The following is a 16,315-nucleotide window of genomic DNA, read 5'->3' as shown; positions in this document are numbered from 1 at the left end:
AGTTTTGCAAACTTCCAGTGCAGCTAAGTTTGGAACAGTTGGAAATCCTTGCAAGGGAAAGACAATGTTCTGCATTCAGATGCACCAAATGTGGTTCCTCCAAAGGCCAGGAATCTCTGGGGAAATCACTGTGCAATGATTTCAAGAGTTGCATTATGTGAAACTACTGTCGGGACGACAGAATTTTAGTGAAGGAGAATGTAACCCCATGCCCAGAATGGGTTGGCCCAGAATGGGTTGACCCAGAAAGGGTGGAGTTCGAAGGGAAGCAGAATGCTGCAGAACTCAGAGCTCTTTGGAGAAGAAAAGGGTACCAGACTCGACCTGATTTTCTATAAGCACCCAACACCTTGTTAAAGGTAATTTGCAATATTGTTGGGAACTACTGGGAAGGTAGTTGTTGTTTTGCTGCGTTGTAAATGTTGGGAGTTTATTGTTTCAGGGTTTCTTTTGTGGTTGTAATGGGTGAGAGTTCTCCTGGAGACCTTCATCATGTTGCAACCTGTTCATCAAGCCCTTGGAGTCTTCAGGAGCCAGCCAACTTGCAAAGAAGATTTGGACTTGGCAATATCAGTAGACTGTAAATAGAAGGACTTGAAATGCAACCTGAACAGGACCTTGAATTGTAACGTTAAATGTTGATGTTTTAAAAGTGTTAATTGTAAAGAAAAGTAAACCATTTTGTTGTTCAAAAATTGTTGTTGCAACTCATTCCAAGTACTGCCCCACAGAACCCACAAGCTGAGGTTACACAAACAATTGTGAAAAGTGGATTGAAAATGAATTATTTTGCATTTGCGGAAGGGGCCTTAGCAGGGGCGTACCTAGGCAAACTGGCGCCCGGGGACAAAACCTGCGTTTTGCACCCCCCCACCCGGCGTATGGGCGGCCACCCTCCCCCACCATGACCAAACAATGATTTTTTGTACCAGCTCACAAAACACCTCCCACTCCCAGCAAAACATACATGGCTCTCTCCCCACCAACTCTTTTCCTAATTTCCTAATCACAACAACCCTATGAGGTAGGTTGTTAGTCTGAGAAACAACTCCAAGCCAGTGCAAGTGGGTATTAAGCATGTAAATCTCTCACAAATCACCCCCAGCAAAACATTTACCAAACACATGTCAGCATCATCACTCACAAAACACCTCCAGTGGAATCCACCCCCAAACAGCACCACTTTCAATGGTGTTTAAACTAGGGAGCTCAGATTCTTCTTTTAAATCTACCTTAAAGGGAGAATCTGGGGTCCCCGGTTAAAACAAAATTGAAAGTGATGCTCTTTGGGGGTGGATTCTCCCCCACCCTGAAACAGCATCACTTTTGAGGGTTGGAGATTCAGATGAAACAAATACCATATTTGGCTGGAATCTGGGCAAATTTGGACAAAAATTGTCCGATTATGTCCTGCCCAAATATGAACAAATGCGAATGCAAGGTATTTGGGGTTTTGGGGGGTATTTTTGGTGTTTTTTCGGCCTGCAGGGAGCACATTTTTAAAGCTAGCGGCACCATGATTTCAGGGTACCATCCAGAGACTGTCCTGATGATACCACCCAAGTTTGGCGATGTTTGGTTCAGGGGCAGCAAAGTTATGGACCCCAAATGGAATGCCCTCATCCCCATTGTTTTCAATGGGAGCTAACATGAGATGGGGGTTACCCATATGAGGGACCATAACTTTGGTCCTCCTGAACATAACTTCACCAAACTTGGATGGCATCATAAGAATAGTTACCAGATGATACCCTGGTGTCACTAGCTTTAAAAATACATCCCTTCCAGGTACCCCAAGAAATGTGCCCAAGATTCTTTGTTTTGCAGTGACTTTGCTCCATTGTAGCTAATGAGGAATTTCTGAGGCTGCACATTTTTGAAGATAGAGGTGCCAGACTTTCAAGGTGGCTCCAAGAGGCCTTGAGTAATAGCATCCAAGCTTGGTGAGCTTTTCTTCTGGAGTGGGAGGGGGGAGTTGAGAGAGTTCTGAGAGAACTCAGCCCACAGGCTTTCATATGCAGGAGCAGGGAAACAAAATAAGCCTTTTGGGGGCCCATAAAATTGAACCCCCAGAAGCAAAGGTTTCCAAACCTGGATGCTATTACCAGGAGGCCCTCCTGGAGCCACCCTGAAAGTCTGGTGCCTCTATCTTCAAAAATGTGCAGCCTGCCTACACACTCAGAAATTCCCCATTGGCTACAATGGAGCAAAGTCACTGCAAAACCAAGAATCTTGTGCACATTTCTTGGGGTGCCTGGAAGGGGTGTATTTTTAAAGTTAGTGGCACCAGATTTTCAGGGTATCATCTGTTAACTATTCTTATGATGCCACCCAAGTTTGGTGAAGTTATGTTCATGGGGACAAAAGTTATGGTCCCTCAAATGGGTAGCCCCCATTTCAGGTTAGCTCCCATTGAAAACAATGGGGATGGGGGCATTCCATTTGTGGGTCCATAACTTTGCTGCCTCTGAACCAAACATCACCAAACTCGGGTGGTATCATCAGGACAGTCTCTGGATGATGCCCTGAAATCATGGTGCCGCTAGCTTTAAAAATGCACTCCCTGCAGGCCAAAAAAACACAAAAAATACCCCCCAAAACCCCAAATACCTTGCATTCGCATTTGTTCATATTTGGGTAGGACATAATCAGACAATTTTTGTCTGAATGTGCCCAAATTTGCCCAGATTCCAGCCGAATCTGCTATTTGTTTCATCTGAATCTCCAACCCTCAAAAGTGATGCTGTTTCAGGGTGGGGGAGAATCCACCCCCAAACAGCATCACTTTCAATTTTGTTTTAACCGGGGACCCCAGATTCTCCCTTTAAGGTAGATTTAAAAGAAGAATCTGAGCTCCCTAGTTTAAAATGGTCCACCTGAAGAGATTCATGGATCTGACAGCTCTCCAGAACGTCCTCGATAAACTAACGGCTCGGTTCAGGAAGCAGCCTGGAGCGGAAAACTACTGAAAGGAATCAACATGATTGCGTCCTTCAGTCTCTTTCACTCTTGAAGCCCAACTTGGCAGCTTGGTTTATTACAAATCTGAAAAGGGCAGAGACAGCTAGAAGAGTATTGGCAGAAAATTCAAACTCACTTTTGATGGAGCATGCTACAGAGTTTGTTAAGGAATGGACTTGCAAGTCCTGCCCTGTTATTCAGGTTGGATCCAGGGAGGTCAGAACCCTGCAACCATCCCAACTCTGTGCCTCATGAGGTCTCTCTTTCCATTCACTCCTCAGGGCTGCCAGAACAAGAAAAACAGGTTGCCACCAAATCTGCTAAGAGGAGTCACCTACAAAGAACACTCTGCTTGTATTGTTGTTCAAAGGCTCTGCTTAGCTGTTGTGTGTCTTGCTGCACTTCCACAAGTAGAGGCACAATCTACCACAACTATGCACATTCAAGCTATCGTGGCCCCTAGGAATGGTGAGTTGACCCACTCGTTACCACAGCTCAGAGAGCAAGATTTGAGTAGGTATGGTGTGTTTTCAGTGACCAGATTTAACACATTCATTATCTAACTTTTCTGAATGAATAAAAGATGACACACATCCTATTCAAACTTTGGAACTGAGCAAGGATTTTTTTTAAAGGGTGAAAATGTGCAGTCCTCTTTCCTAATCTAGTTGCACTTTAAAATATGTCCCTAAAGACCGTTGAATCAAGAAGAGGCCCCTGGGGTGACAGGTGAATAAACAAAAGGTTTATTTTGGCTGCAGCAAAAACAGGTCCTTTGACCAAGGCAGAAGCAACAACTACATCCCATTCTCTTCATAGTTCAGCAGTACTTTCATCACTCATTGGTACATCATCAATACATAATTCATTACATCACTTGATTATTCTTTTTATGAGCCTATGCAAGTTAAACTCACCACATGCCCATACACAAACAGGTCACATGACTTAAAAGAGGTGGGCCTTCAGCACCTAGAGGAGGGGATTTTAGTATGGTAATGAGCTCCCAGGTCATTTTGAGGGCTATCCTGTCATGTGTAAGAATGGGATTGGAAATGTGACAGTTAATGCTTGCACCTGCTCGTGTAACTTTTGCTTCTGCTATCTCCTCCTTGGCAGAGCTCCCAGAGTCTACCGACCTTGGGGGGAACACTGCTCATGGTTATGGGAAAATATATTCTGTTCCTTGTTTTGAGAACTGTTGCAAAATGGGCTGAAGGCCCACCTCTTTTAAGTCATGTGACCTGTTTGTGTATGGGCATGTGGTGAGTTTAACTTGCATAGATCCCCAGGAACAGATGGGATCCCAAATGAATTCTATAAAAAAAATTTTATTATTATTATTTATTATTTTATTAGACTTATATACCGCCCCATCCCCGGAGGGCTCTGGGCAGTGTACAACATGTAAAATACAATATAATTTAAATAAACATTTAAAAGCAGCGATAAAATTTCCCAGTGCGTATTTCAGATATAAGACTCAACATTTAAATTTAGATTTCAGATGTAAGGTGTAAGGTGGCGTCCAATGTTCCAATAATATAAAATCCCTCCCTCCCCACGGTAAAGGGAGGCAGGCAAGTCTTATTAGGTGATTAGCGGCCCAAATTTCCACAACTTTAATACCAGTGATGAACAGAATTAAAGAAGAAGGTAGAGTACCAGACTCTTGGAAATAAACAATAATAACTGTAATTCCGAAACAAGACTCTGACCTAACAAATGTAAAAAATTACCGGCCGATATCGCTTCTCAATTGTGATTATAAATTGTTTGCTGCAATCTTATCGAATAGGTTAAAAATAGTATTAACTAAACTTATTGGTGAAGATCAAAATGGTTTCCTACCTAATAGATATATAAGAACAAATATAAGAACAATCATTAACATCATAGAATTACTATATAAAAAATTGGATCAACATGCAGCAATTATTTACATTGATTTAGAAAAAGCATTTGACAGCCTAAATTGGAAATATATGTTAACCATTCTAGATTCCATTGTCAGGACACTTGGTGAGTATCCTGTTTGTCTGGCTTCTGGTTCTTAAACATGAAATGAGAAACCAATGGTGCTTCTCTTATTTGACTTTAAATCCTAGACATGTATTCAAGAGTCCTAATCTTGATCTGTCAATATGTGCCTCCTGCATAAACAAGACTGAAAGGACTTTTTATCACCTTACAATACTCTTTTGGTGCTACAATTAGTGAACAAAGGCAAAAGTTTCTTATAAGGAAAACCCGGATGTTCAAATATTTTGGTTTCCAGTACATATTTACATGTGGAGCATTTCGCACATTTAAAATGCCCCTTTTCTGTGGACTTATTCAAAGTGTTAGTTTCAATGTTGGCTTTAATAAGAACATCAGCAAAATGATTAATCCTTCTAAAACTAACTTCAGGTAAATGTGACACTAGTAGTCAAAATTTAAGAACGATTTTTAAAATTTGGTTACTCAAGGGGGAATATTTAAACCCAGTGGTGAATTTTAAGAGTTGATTATTACATTTTCTGGGGGCTAACAAAGCAGAATGATCTTTCAAATCTACTTTTTTGTGAGCTGTCCTAACAATAGCTAAGGGATAGCCTCTCTGTAGAAATTGTAGCTCCTATAGATCAGCTTATATCATGTAGTTCTTTTTAAAGGTACAATTCCTTTCGAATCACAATTGATTGACCCAAAGGCAAGCTGATTCGAAGCTGAATGGGGTAGAAAGACCTATGGTGTAACAGAAAATTGTGATCTGCTGGGTTTTTTTGTAAATGGATACAAATAATTTTCAAGATGCATCAACCTGTACAATAATGTCCAAAAAGGGAATCTGGAATAAATTATGAGTAAATGTCTAACTTGTCAAATTATGAGGAAAAATCTGAGTGGCAGGAGAGTCATATTAGTTCAACTTTTAGTGGAAAATTCAATTAAAATATGTAGACATGTAGCAATGTGAAATGGTGCGACTCAAGAAAGCCTTTTCAAAAACAAAGCCCAGGTTTTCTGCTATTAAAATTCTACATGAAAACAAATGAAATCAACTGCTTAATTACAAACTTAACATTTGTGCACAAAATATAAAGTAAGATAAAAACTGACATACAGCAAGTAGTGTGATAGGTATAAGTATCTGGCTCCAAGTTGTTGAATTAAAACCTAGTACAGTTTTTTCTGATCTCCTGAACATGTCACATATTTGACTAACACATACAAGATATTCCTCAGCCAATCTTTCCTAGAAAAACGTTCCAGTTTCCATAACTAATCAACCAATTTGGCATGGTTGAGAGATTAGAGATAACCAACAAAGGAAATAAAACTACCAACACAGGTAATGAGGTGGATGTGGCTATGATCAAACAAAAGCGGTGTTTATGAAGAGCAGCATGAAAACTCTGCCCCGGCAAAAATTTCAAATTCAACAGAGAAGCTATTTAAACACTTCTGCACCCCTCACAATCACCTTTGTCCTGCTTCATGTTTTTCTCACAAACAAAGCACTTAAAGGGCTTTTCTGAGGTTGCAAAGTTAGACAGCATAGCAGATGTAACTTTTCTCTGATCAAATTTACTGCCATTTATACAGTATCAACCCCTATGTGAATCGTTTTGTGGGAAATAGCATTCTGCCCATAACAGAATTCTTTCCCACACTGTAAACATGGTTTCTTCTCAATGCAAATCCTCTAGTGAACATTAAGGATTTTATTACTTTTGAAGCTCCTTCCACACTACAAAAATTTACTATGGTTTCTCCATGGTGTTTTGATGAAAAGTAAGATTCATGCAGTAATTAAAGTCTTTTCACACTTCATTTATATAATTTCTCCCCTGTATGAATCCTCTAGTGACCTGTAAGGTATTTCTTCCGAATGAAAGTCTTCTCACATTCCAAGCATTTATGAGGTTTTCACCCCAGTGTGAATCCTGCAGTGAGAAATAAAGTTTGAGCTGTAACTGAAGCTCTTCCCACACTCCAAGCATTTATATGGTTTCTCCCCAGTGTGGACCCTCTGGTGACTTGTAAGGTCGTTCTTCTGACGGAAGCTCTTCCCACACTCCAAGCATTTATATGGTTTCTCCCCAGTGTGAATCATCTGGTGACGTGTAAAGTTTCTCTTCTGACTGAAGCTCTTCCCACACTCCAAACATTTATATGGTTTCTCCCCAGTGTGAATCCTCTGGTGGTCTGTAAGCTCTGGTTTTCGAGCAAAGCTCTGACCACATTCCAAGCATTTATGTGGCTTCTCCCCAGTGTGAATCCATTGGTGCGAAATAAGCTGGGCACTCCACCGGAAGTACTTCCCACACTCCACACACTGATGTGGTTTCTCCCCTGTGTGAATCCTTTGATGAATAGTAAGACTTTTGTGACAACTAAAGTAGTTTCCACACTGCAAGCATTTATATTGTTTGTTCTCTGTGTGAGTGCTTTGGTGAGAAGTAAGGTGATTCATCAACCTGAAGCATTTCCCGCATTCCAAGCATTTATGTGGTTTCTCCCCAGTGTGAATCATTTGATGAAAACTAAGGGCAGTCTTCAGACGGAAGCTCTTTTCGCATTCCAAGCATTTATATGGTTTCTTTCCATTGTGAATACTCTGGTGAAGGCGAAGATTACTTTTCTGAATGAACCTCTTTCCACACTTCAAGCATTCATATGGTTTTGCCGTGGTGTGACTTTTTTTATGACCAGTAAGGCCTGACCAAAGTCGGAAGCTCTTTCCGCATTCCAAGCATTTATATGGTTTCTCTCCTGTATGAATCCTATTGTGTTGAGTAAGGATTGACTTCTCCATGAACGTCTTCCCACACTCCAAGCATTCATATGGTTTCTCTCCTGTGTGAATCCTGCAGTGAATAACAAGGTATGATCTTCGACTGAAGTTCTTCCCACACTCCAAACAGCTGTATGGCTTCTCCCCACTATGAATCCTCTGGTGACATGTAAGTTCTATTTTCCGACGGAAGCTTTTTTCACACTCCAAGCATTTATATGCTTTTTCCACAATGTGAATCCTTCGGTGAAGAGAAAGGCTTTTGAGACACAGAAAGCTTTTTGTACATTGTGAGCACTGATATGATTTATCTCCAATGTTAATTCTAGGGTAGTTTTTAGAACTAGATTTACAATCCGATCTTTTTCCACCCACAGGGTGCTTATTCCTTCTACTTTCCTCATGTTGTTTCTCTTCACAGAGCATTTTCTGGAGGTCCTTGCCTCGAAAGGGAAATGATTTCTTCTGCTGACTCTGGTTTCCTCCTCTCTTTGGTCTGCCTCGATTCCCAGCTTTTTCTTGCACAACTACATGCTTGTCTCTTCCCGCATTGACTCCACTTTGCTCCCCCTCATCTCCTTCTAGAATACAGACAGAAATCCAGTAAAAGCCCAGGGAAGAAATATCATATAGAAGAAAAAGACACAAGTGCACTATTCTTACATAGATAGGTCTGGAGAACAGGTTGTTGCATTTCTGTACCCAGAAGAAAAGCAACAAGTTATAGCAAGATTCTGCTTGATTTCTTTATATACTACAGACCATGAACATTTGTCTTTTAGTAATCAGAAATGTTCCCTGTGTAGGAAAATCTACAAAGTTGGTGTCCAGGTTGAGTTCATTTACAGTTGCAGTTGTATGGGCCCTGGTGGTTTAAATACAAATCAGGACACACACGAATGCAACTGAAAATTTATTCCATCCAGACACTTGCAAACATGCCTCATTCACCATTTTGTTATGGGAGAAGGCATTTAGGGCCCAAGCTGTAAAAGGCTTTACAAATCAAAGATAACAGCTCAAATTGGGATAAATAGCAAACCAGCAGTCAGTGTAATTCTTCTCAGAGCAGCATGATGTGCACCTGACCAGCAGTATCCATTAGCAGCATTGCTGCCGTGTTCTGCACTAGCAGTTGGGCACTAATTCCAAACAGTCTTCAAGGGCAGCCCCATGTAAAGTACATTATAACAGTCAATCTGGAGGTTACTAAAGAGTACATTATCATTGCCAGATTATCTCTGTCCAGAGACCATAGCTCGCAAACCAGACAAAGCTGTGAATAGGTACTCCAATGCTACCCCCTCCACATGAACAGATTTCACACCTGTTCCTACCCCCTCCACATGAACAGATTTCACACCTGTTCCTTACAGGGCAATACAGCCACGTCAAGAACAGGATGTCTCCTCACTTCACAGACCCAAGACCCACTGACACACAGCACCTCTGTCTTGTCTCGATTCAACCTCAATGTACTGTGCAATTGAAGGGGGGGAGCCACATTGGAAGCTATATGACCCCCGCACTGGCCCCATTACCACCAGCGCAACACAGATGCCACAGATGCCAGAGCAGGGAGACTTACCTCGGCGGTGGGATGCAGTGTGGCTACGCAGCACCCTAATCTGGAAGTTTGACCTCACCCTGTTGCTTCTGTGCTGTTGATGCCTGCGCCGGTGTGGAGTGCAGTGTTCCAGGGGAGATGGAGCTGATCAATGCAAAAAAAAAAATACAATGCAATGCAACAAGGAAGCCATGTAATTAGAGACAAACTTTTTAGAACTTGGGAACCTTCACAAAAAGAATGAGTCCCCCAATATCCCCATTAATGTCTCCTGCAGAGGCACATTATGAAAAGAATGTGAGGAATAATAAATGATTTTATAACATATGAAGATATGATGAATACTCAAGAAGCAATTAAGTCTTGGCAAAAAAAATGTTGAAGGTAAAACAGTTCATCAGCTATTTTCAATTAGTCTCAAGATTAAGAAAGGACATTCAAGCAACAAGAGGTGTAAGAAGGGGACTGGTGAACTTGGAAAGGTGAAAAAACAACATTTATTAGGGCAAATCTATAAGCTATTGCTTCAATATGATATAGAAAAGGAGATAGTGAAAAAATGTATAGTTAAAAGGATGCACAATTTTGTTGAAGAAACAACAATGGGAAACTTTGGACAAAAGACATAAAAGTTACAGCCAGCCAAATCTGAAGAGGAAATTGGTAGATGTTTTACAGGTGGTATGTAACTCTAAATAATATTGAGAAGATGGACAAGAACTACAAAGGGAAAGGTTAGAAATGTAAATGTGGATGGTATCTTTTCTCACATGTGGTGGATGTGCAGTTTTTTTAATTTCAAAAAATACATGCAGAAACTCAGAAAATGTTAAAAATTAAATTTGCTATAAACACTAAGAACGCAATCCTGATGTGGGGAGCACAGCAGCCACCAGAGGGGGCATGGCAAAGGTGGTATTGAGCCGCCTCCAAAGGGGCCTCGGGCAACGCAGAGGGGAGGGGAAACAAAACATCCTCCCTCCACCCAAATTGCCCCATTGCTGAAACAGGCTTATGCTGCAAAAAGGTGTGGCATTAGCCTGAAGGTGTGGGGGCTAGTGTTCCCAGGCTGGAATGCCAGTGGAAGAACACCACCCCAGGACACCATCCTGCCTGTGTGGCCTCACACCGGCCCGCATTTCTGGGTTTTGCTGCTGCAGAGCTGGCTGGCTGTTGGCACCTCTGTGACCTCAGGTGCCCAATCACACCCCCACATCTGGATTGGGCTGCCTAGGTATGTTATGAGGCCTATTGCAAAAATCATTGCAAAAATCACAGAACTGTTTTGATACACTGCTAGAGTTACACTTGCAGCAAAATGTCCGAGCCAGGAAGGCAATCAAGCTAAAGATGAAGTAATGACAAAATTAACTAGTTTTGTGACTAAGGGATCAATTAAGGAATTTCAACGTAAATGGAAAGCATATTATTTAAACTGTTCTTAAAAAACGACGAATTGTTAAAAAGGTTGTTGAAATGCTGCACATAAATTATTAATAATCTTCATGTATACTAAATATTGAAAAGAAGTCTAAAGGGAAGATATAGAAAACACTTAAATATGTTATGAACAGATGATATTAATATGAGTGTTCAATTTTAATAGGTGAGAATTATTCTTAGAAATTCATCATACTAATCACTGGTCAGTCATATTCATCCGCTTCATTTGAGTTTATATTACAATACTCTTTAATATTATTAGGTTTATCATATTTTGGATAAGGAATTTTATGATTCTGTCAGACAATTATGATAAGCATTGTTTCATGTTCAGTGTTATGTCATTTGCCATTGGCAGTAACAGGAATTATAATTCTGTGTACTGTTTATCAGAGTATTGTGCAAAATATATGCACATTTTTTCTTAGTCATCCAATCTAATTGTAATACCTGTTTGATTTTTTTCTGTTCTGCATATATTTATAATGAAAATAAAATTTTAAACAATGTTCTCTTGAGAAGTTCGCCAGAAACACTCCACCATGGTTTCTGACTCATGGCCTTCTTACGGAAAACTCCCTACTTTGATCTCTCTCCCACTCATGTCTTTCTTCAGACAAAGACAGAAAGACTCCCTGTTCCAACAAGAAAGGGAAGCTAACAAAATTCAAGGAGTGTTTCTTACTTTTAAAGCCCTAAACCAATGTTTCCCAACCTTTTTGTCGCGGTACCCTTGACCTCGCTCTTCTTATCTCAGGGTACCCTTGAGGTTCGTTTGATTTTTTTTTTTTGCATTTTTTAGGGTTTTTTCCGTTTTTGGCCTGTAGGTAGGGGGAGAGGCAAGCAGGGGAAGGGAGGGAAAGCAGCATTGACAGCCGTGTTGTTTTCCTAAATTTGGCGTGGATTGGGGGATTTAAAGGGAGAGCTCCCTTTAAATCTACCCCCCCATATCCCCAATGTGGTTTAAAGGGAGCCCATGAGGCTTCCAACCCACCCTTCAAAATCCATTTGATTCCGGGGGGGGGGGGGTAGTATTTTCTTGGTACCCCTGGGATGTGCGCAGGGCACCCCAGGGTACAATGGAACCACAGTTGGGAATCACTACCTTAAACAGTCTAGGATGGTTCTTCCTACTGATGGGATTGCCTCCCCCTGTATGTCCCCTCAAGAACGCTTTGTTCCTCTTCTCGTGGTCTGCTGGTGATGTCTGGCTCAACTGACTTGACAACAGCAGGAACATTTTCACTATTGGCGCCTCCCCTGTGGAACTCTCTCCTAGTTGACAACTGGGCCCTTCAAGATCTATCTAGTTTCTGTAGGATCTGCCAGATGGAGTTGTTCCACAAGACATTCCACTGAGGATGGTTGAGGCCAGTTTTTTGATCCTATTAGAAGTGCCACATAAGGGTTTTCAAGTTTTATCTCTGTTGTTTATGGAATGTTGTGAGCTGCCCTGAACCTTGTGACCCAGGGGAGGGGTGTGACATAAAATGAAAATGAATATATTCTGGGCTGACCACAATAAAACCACAATTCTGAGATTGTGAAGGTTCCCTTCCCTCCACGTGTAAGGAAGTACCTGTGGAAGTCTTTGCTTGGGCGGAGTCCTGGACAAATGTCTCACCAACTTTCTCCAGCCAAGAGATGAGGTCAGGCTTGCAGGACCAACGCCCTTCTGGGAGGAGCAGCAACAAAAAACATTGTCATGAAATGACTCAGGACCGTCCAGCCAGCAGCTGACCCCGACTTGCTTACCCAGAAAGGCCAGACTTCTGAAATTCTCCAGCATGACTTCGCAGTAAAGAGCTCTTTGGCCAGGATCCAGCAGTGCCCACTCCTCCTCTGTGAAATACACGGCCACTTCCTCAAAAGACACAGGGCTCTGAAAGGAGGAGAAAACATCTGTTAGCAATAGCAAATCCCAGCTGTGGAATTGTACATACATGGAAAAAGTGAGCAGAGTTTACACCTTGCTTTGACATCTTCCACGAGCTGAAAGGCTCCCAGGATGAAGACAAGGCGACCCAATCCATTCCTGATTCATCTCCATGGCCTGAGGCTCACACAACAATTCCTTCTCTTCTGCCAAGAGGTAGTGATTGGAATTCACTCAGTGATCTCTTTTGTCTGCCTGTGAGTGAGAAAAAAAAGCATCATGACGATTTTGTAGGCACAGAACAGGGAAATTATTTTATATTAAGCCAGTCAATGCCTTTTACATCTCTGTGCTGACAACCATAAGCTGTGAAGTTCTGTGCCTACAGAACATTATGTAGGCCTTTTGCACTAAATTGTTTAAGGTTTTCTGAGGCAAAATCATGTAGGCCTTAATTAAGGTCTCTGAAAAAGATTCTGGTAAAAATACAGCTTAAAGTCATTGCACAGAATCATAAAAAGTGTCTTTGTTAAGAGAAAGCATTCAATGTTCCTGCATTCCAGAAAAAGATGCTTTTTTAAGATTCTGTGCAAGTCAAAGCTCATGAAAATAATATCTTCAACTAGAGCATATCTAAAAGCACAGACCCAGAAATTAGAAAATAGAAATAAAGCATTTAAACATTCAGCTACAATTATACTTATATGTAATTTAAGAAACCAAGTCTTTTTGAAAACATTTTTAAGTATTAAAAATTCTTGCTTAAAAATATAGCAAAGGCACTTTGCTTTCTAAACAGCCCCATTGTTTCTTCCCACATTCCAAAGAAAAGATACTTTCACTTAGCAACTAGCTGAAAAAGTGTGTGTAAGAAAAGAACTGGTCAGCAGAATTAAAGCAAAGTGTGAGTCGAGCCATGTGAGAAACCATATTCTTAAGAATGCTATTTAACAACGTATCGCCATGATTAACAATGATGAGAATATTGAAACGTCATGAATTGACAGAATTTGGCTTTGCAACATTTATGGTGCATCAGCTGTTTTTACCCTATAAGAATTGTGACATTTGTATAATCAGCACGACTCTGATTCTAAAACAGACCCTCTGTTGGTTTGGAATGAAAATTATTTCTTTAATTATTCCTTGTCGGCTCAAGCTTATTAGCTAACTCTTGTTAAACACGTTACCCCGATGGTAGCAATTTCTCTTCCATTCACAATTCCTATTTCCACTCCGATGCCTGAATATTGTTTCATATTTCCCGCGAACCTTTAGGAATATGATGCTCCAAGTTTACTGTTTCCACAGAGGAAAGCCCTGCCGTTGAACTGAACATCCAGAGGTCAGTTCATCCATGGCTTATCTTAAACCATAGTTGATGCTGCCGGCCTTCCCTCCAAAACTGCGGCAAAAGCTCCCGAAACAATTACTTCATAACTTATGCAGTGTGAACTGCATTTTACAACTCAAGAAAGCCTGGCCAATTAAAGAAGTAAATATAAAAATACATTCAAAAACTGTGTTTTAATTTTTTTTTTAGTTAAAGCTGTTCCCATTCTATGTCACCACTCTTGATATTCTTCTCTCGCTTTCTCAGGTGCGCATCTGCCTGTCTTTATCAGATCAACGTTCCAGCATTCTAACAACTCAACATAAATGGTGGAAATGAGCCTGATGACACGGGGACTGACAGTGTGAAGTGCTTTAGATTAAATATTGGTTAAAAACCAAGTCCCGCAGCAATTAATCCACATAATGATTTTGAGAGCAGACGGACTCTCAGGCTGATTCCGCATGGGCCAAAAACAGCAGTGTGAAAACAGAATAAACCCTTTTACAGCGTTTTAAACCCTTTTACACCATTTTCACACTGCTGTTTTTGGCCCATGCGGAATCAGCCTCAGATTGAAATAGTTTGAATGTGACCTAACAGTGAGACCATGGGGCATCAGTGAACAACTATACCAACATTGTGCCTGTGTATTTCCTGATATGAAATGGGGCACTTCACACTACCTGAGCTCTTATAGACACATCTGCTTACTGACATATTACATCAACAAGGCTAAGCCTTTCTGCCTTTCTCATTGAGACCCAAGGCTCATTATATAAATACACTTCATGACAATGTGTGCCCTAGCTTGGTGTGCCCTAACTTGACTTATTAGAGCAGCCCTGTACACAGACACAAAGCTGGGTTGGAAAGAAAGTATCCATATCTATTGGCTGGAACTTAAAAAACAACAACAACAACAGAACACAAGTGTGGCATCTTAAGTTTTCTCAAACATATTTCCCTATGACTGAAGGCTTAAATTTATCTCTCTGCAACTTTAAATCAAATATGTTGCATAGAACTTTCAGCCTTCATGCCTTCAGCAGAATAATGCTATGGACACAATGCACACACACAACACACACACACACACACACACACAATTTATATATAAGGGGAGGCCTTATTTTGTACTTTTGCCCACCTACAAAAAAAAAGTAGATGCGGGCCCGGCCCTTCTGAAAGGCTCACCAGAACTCCCCTCCAGAACTCCAGATACACTGCCTCTGAACAAGGAGGCTCGATGTAACCACTACTGCCCTGAGCCATTGAGAGATCTCTCTTCCATGAATATACCTAGCTCCTTTTTAAAGCCACAAGCTTGCGGGAAGCACTACACCCGGTGGCAATGAGTTGCAAATATCGATTGCAATGCACATAACGTTGTATGCATTATGAAAGCTTCTAACGGGCTATCTCAAGTCAGGGGTTTGAAGCAAAGTCGTCGGCGTGGGCGTGTATGTTGAGGTTGGGTCCGTTTTACAAGCCTTGCCGAAGTGACCCTTTCTATCCCACCATCTTCTCGACCCTGCAGCTCCAAGGACCTTCCTCGCCCATCACTTTCGATGGCAAAATCCAGAAAACGCTTTCCACTGTGAGTGCACAAAATCCAAAAAAAGCACGTCCCGGTTTTCCCATTCAAAGCATTTAAACCGGATTTAGCCGAGATGGTGCTTTTTCTTTTTAAAACACCCGGGGAGGGACGAGCCTAGGGACGTATATCCAGCCTTGAACCCTATAACGAATACGACATGATGATTAAGTGGCGTTAAGCGATGTCAAACTTGCAGGCTCCCTACCTGGGAAAAAGTGACTTTTTAAAATGCAAAGATCCAAACGAGCTCGAACTCTTTTTTATTCTTTCTTCCTGCAGCCTTTCCTTTCTGGCCCACTTTCTATCATGTGACGTATGCACAGGAAGGCAGAGCAAAGCAAGACCCAACGAGTTGCTGCTTGAGCACATGGATGGCAGAGCAAAGTAAGCCACACCGAGTTGCTGCTTGAGCACATGGATGGCGGGAGGTCCTTAATGTCCCCCTCTCCCTCGTCAGCAAAGGCACTTCACGCCCACACAAGCCATTTGCCCGACCATCTTGTTCTCAAAGGCTCATTCCGCACATGCAGAATAATGCACTTTCAAACTGCTTTCAGTGCTCTTTGAAGCTGTGCAGAATAGCAAAATCCACTTGCAAACAGTTGTGAAAGTGGTTTGAAAACGCATTATTTTGCATGTGCAGAAGGGGCCCTAGTGACAAAAGAGAGCCCAGAAAGTGTCCCTTTTGCATCTCAGTGGAGTCACTGTCTTCCTACCCGATCACATCTTGGGCTCATTCCACACAGTATATT

The 16,315-nt window shown here is 41.4% G+C and overlaps 1 protein-coding gene across 1 annotated transcript in view; it reads right to left on the bottom strand.

Annotated features, from left to right (window-relative positions):
- LOC125428891 (zinc finger protein 420-like) overlaps positions 1-15,875 on the bottom strand; it is a 70,900-nt gene extending 55,025 nt beyond the window's left edge. Inside the window, 5 exon segments of the mRNA XM_048489598.1 lie at positions 9,333-9,455; positions 12,334-12,429; positions 12,510-12,636; positions 12,724-12,905; positions 15,781-15,875. Of these exon segments, the coding sequence (XP_048345555.1) occupies positions 9,333-9,455; positions 12,334-12,429; positions 12,510-12,636; positions 12,724-12,804 (427 nt within the window). The 5' untranslated portion in view covers positions 12,805-12,905; positions 15,781-15,875.
- Between the last annotated feature and the right edge of the window lie 440 nt (positions 15,876-16,315).

The sequence above is a fragment of the Sphaerodactylus townsendi genome, linkage group LG03 (assembly GCF_021028975.2).
Source record: "Sphaerodactylus townsendi isolate TG3544 linkage group LG03, MPM_Stown_v2.3, whole genome shotgun sequence".
NCBI lineage: Eukaryota > Metazoa > Chordata > Lepidosauria > Squamata > Sphaerodactylidae > Sphaerodactylus > Sphaerodactylus townsendi.
Note: the sequence above shows the minus strand (reverse complement) of the source record. Positions and strands in the feature narration are given on the sequence as shown.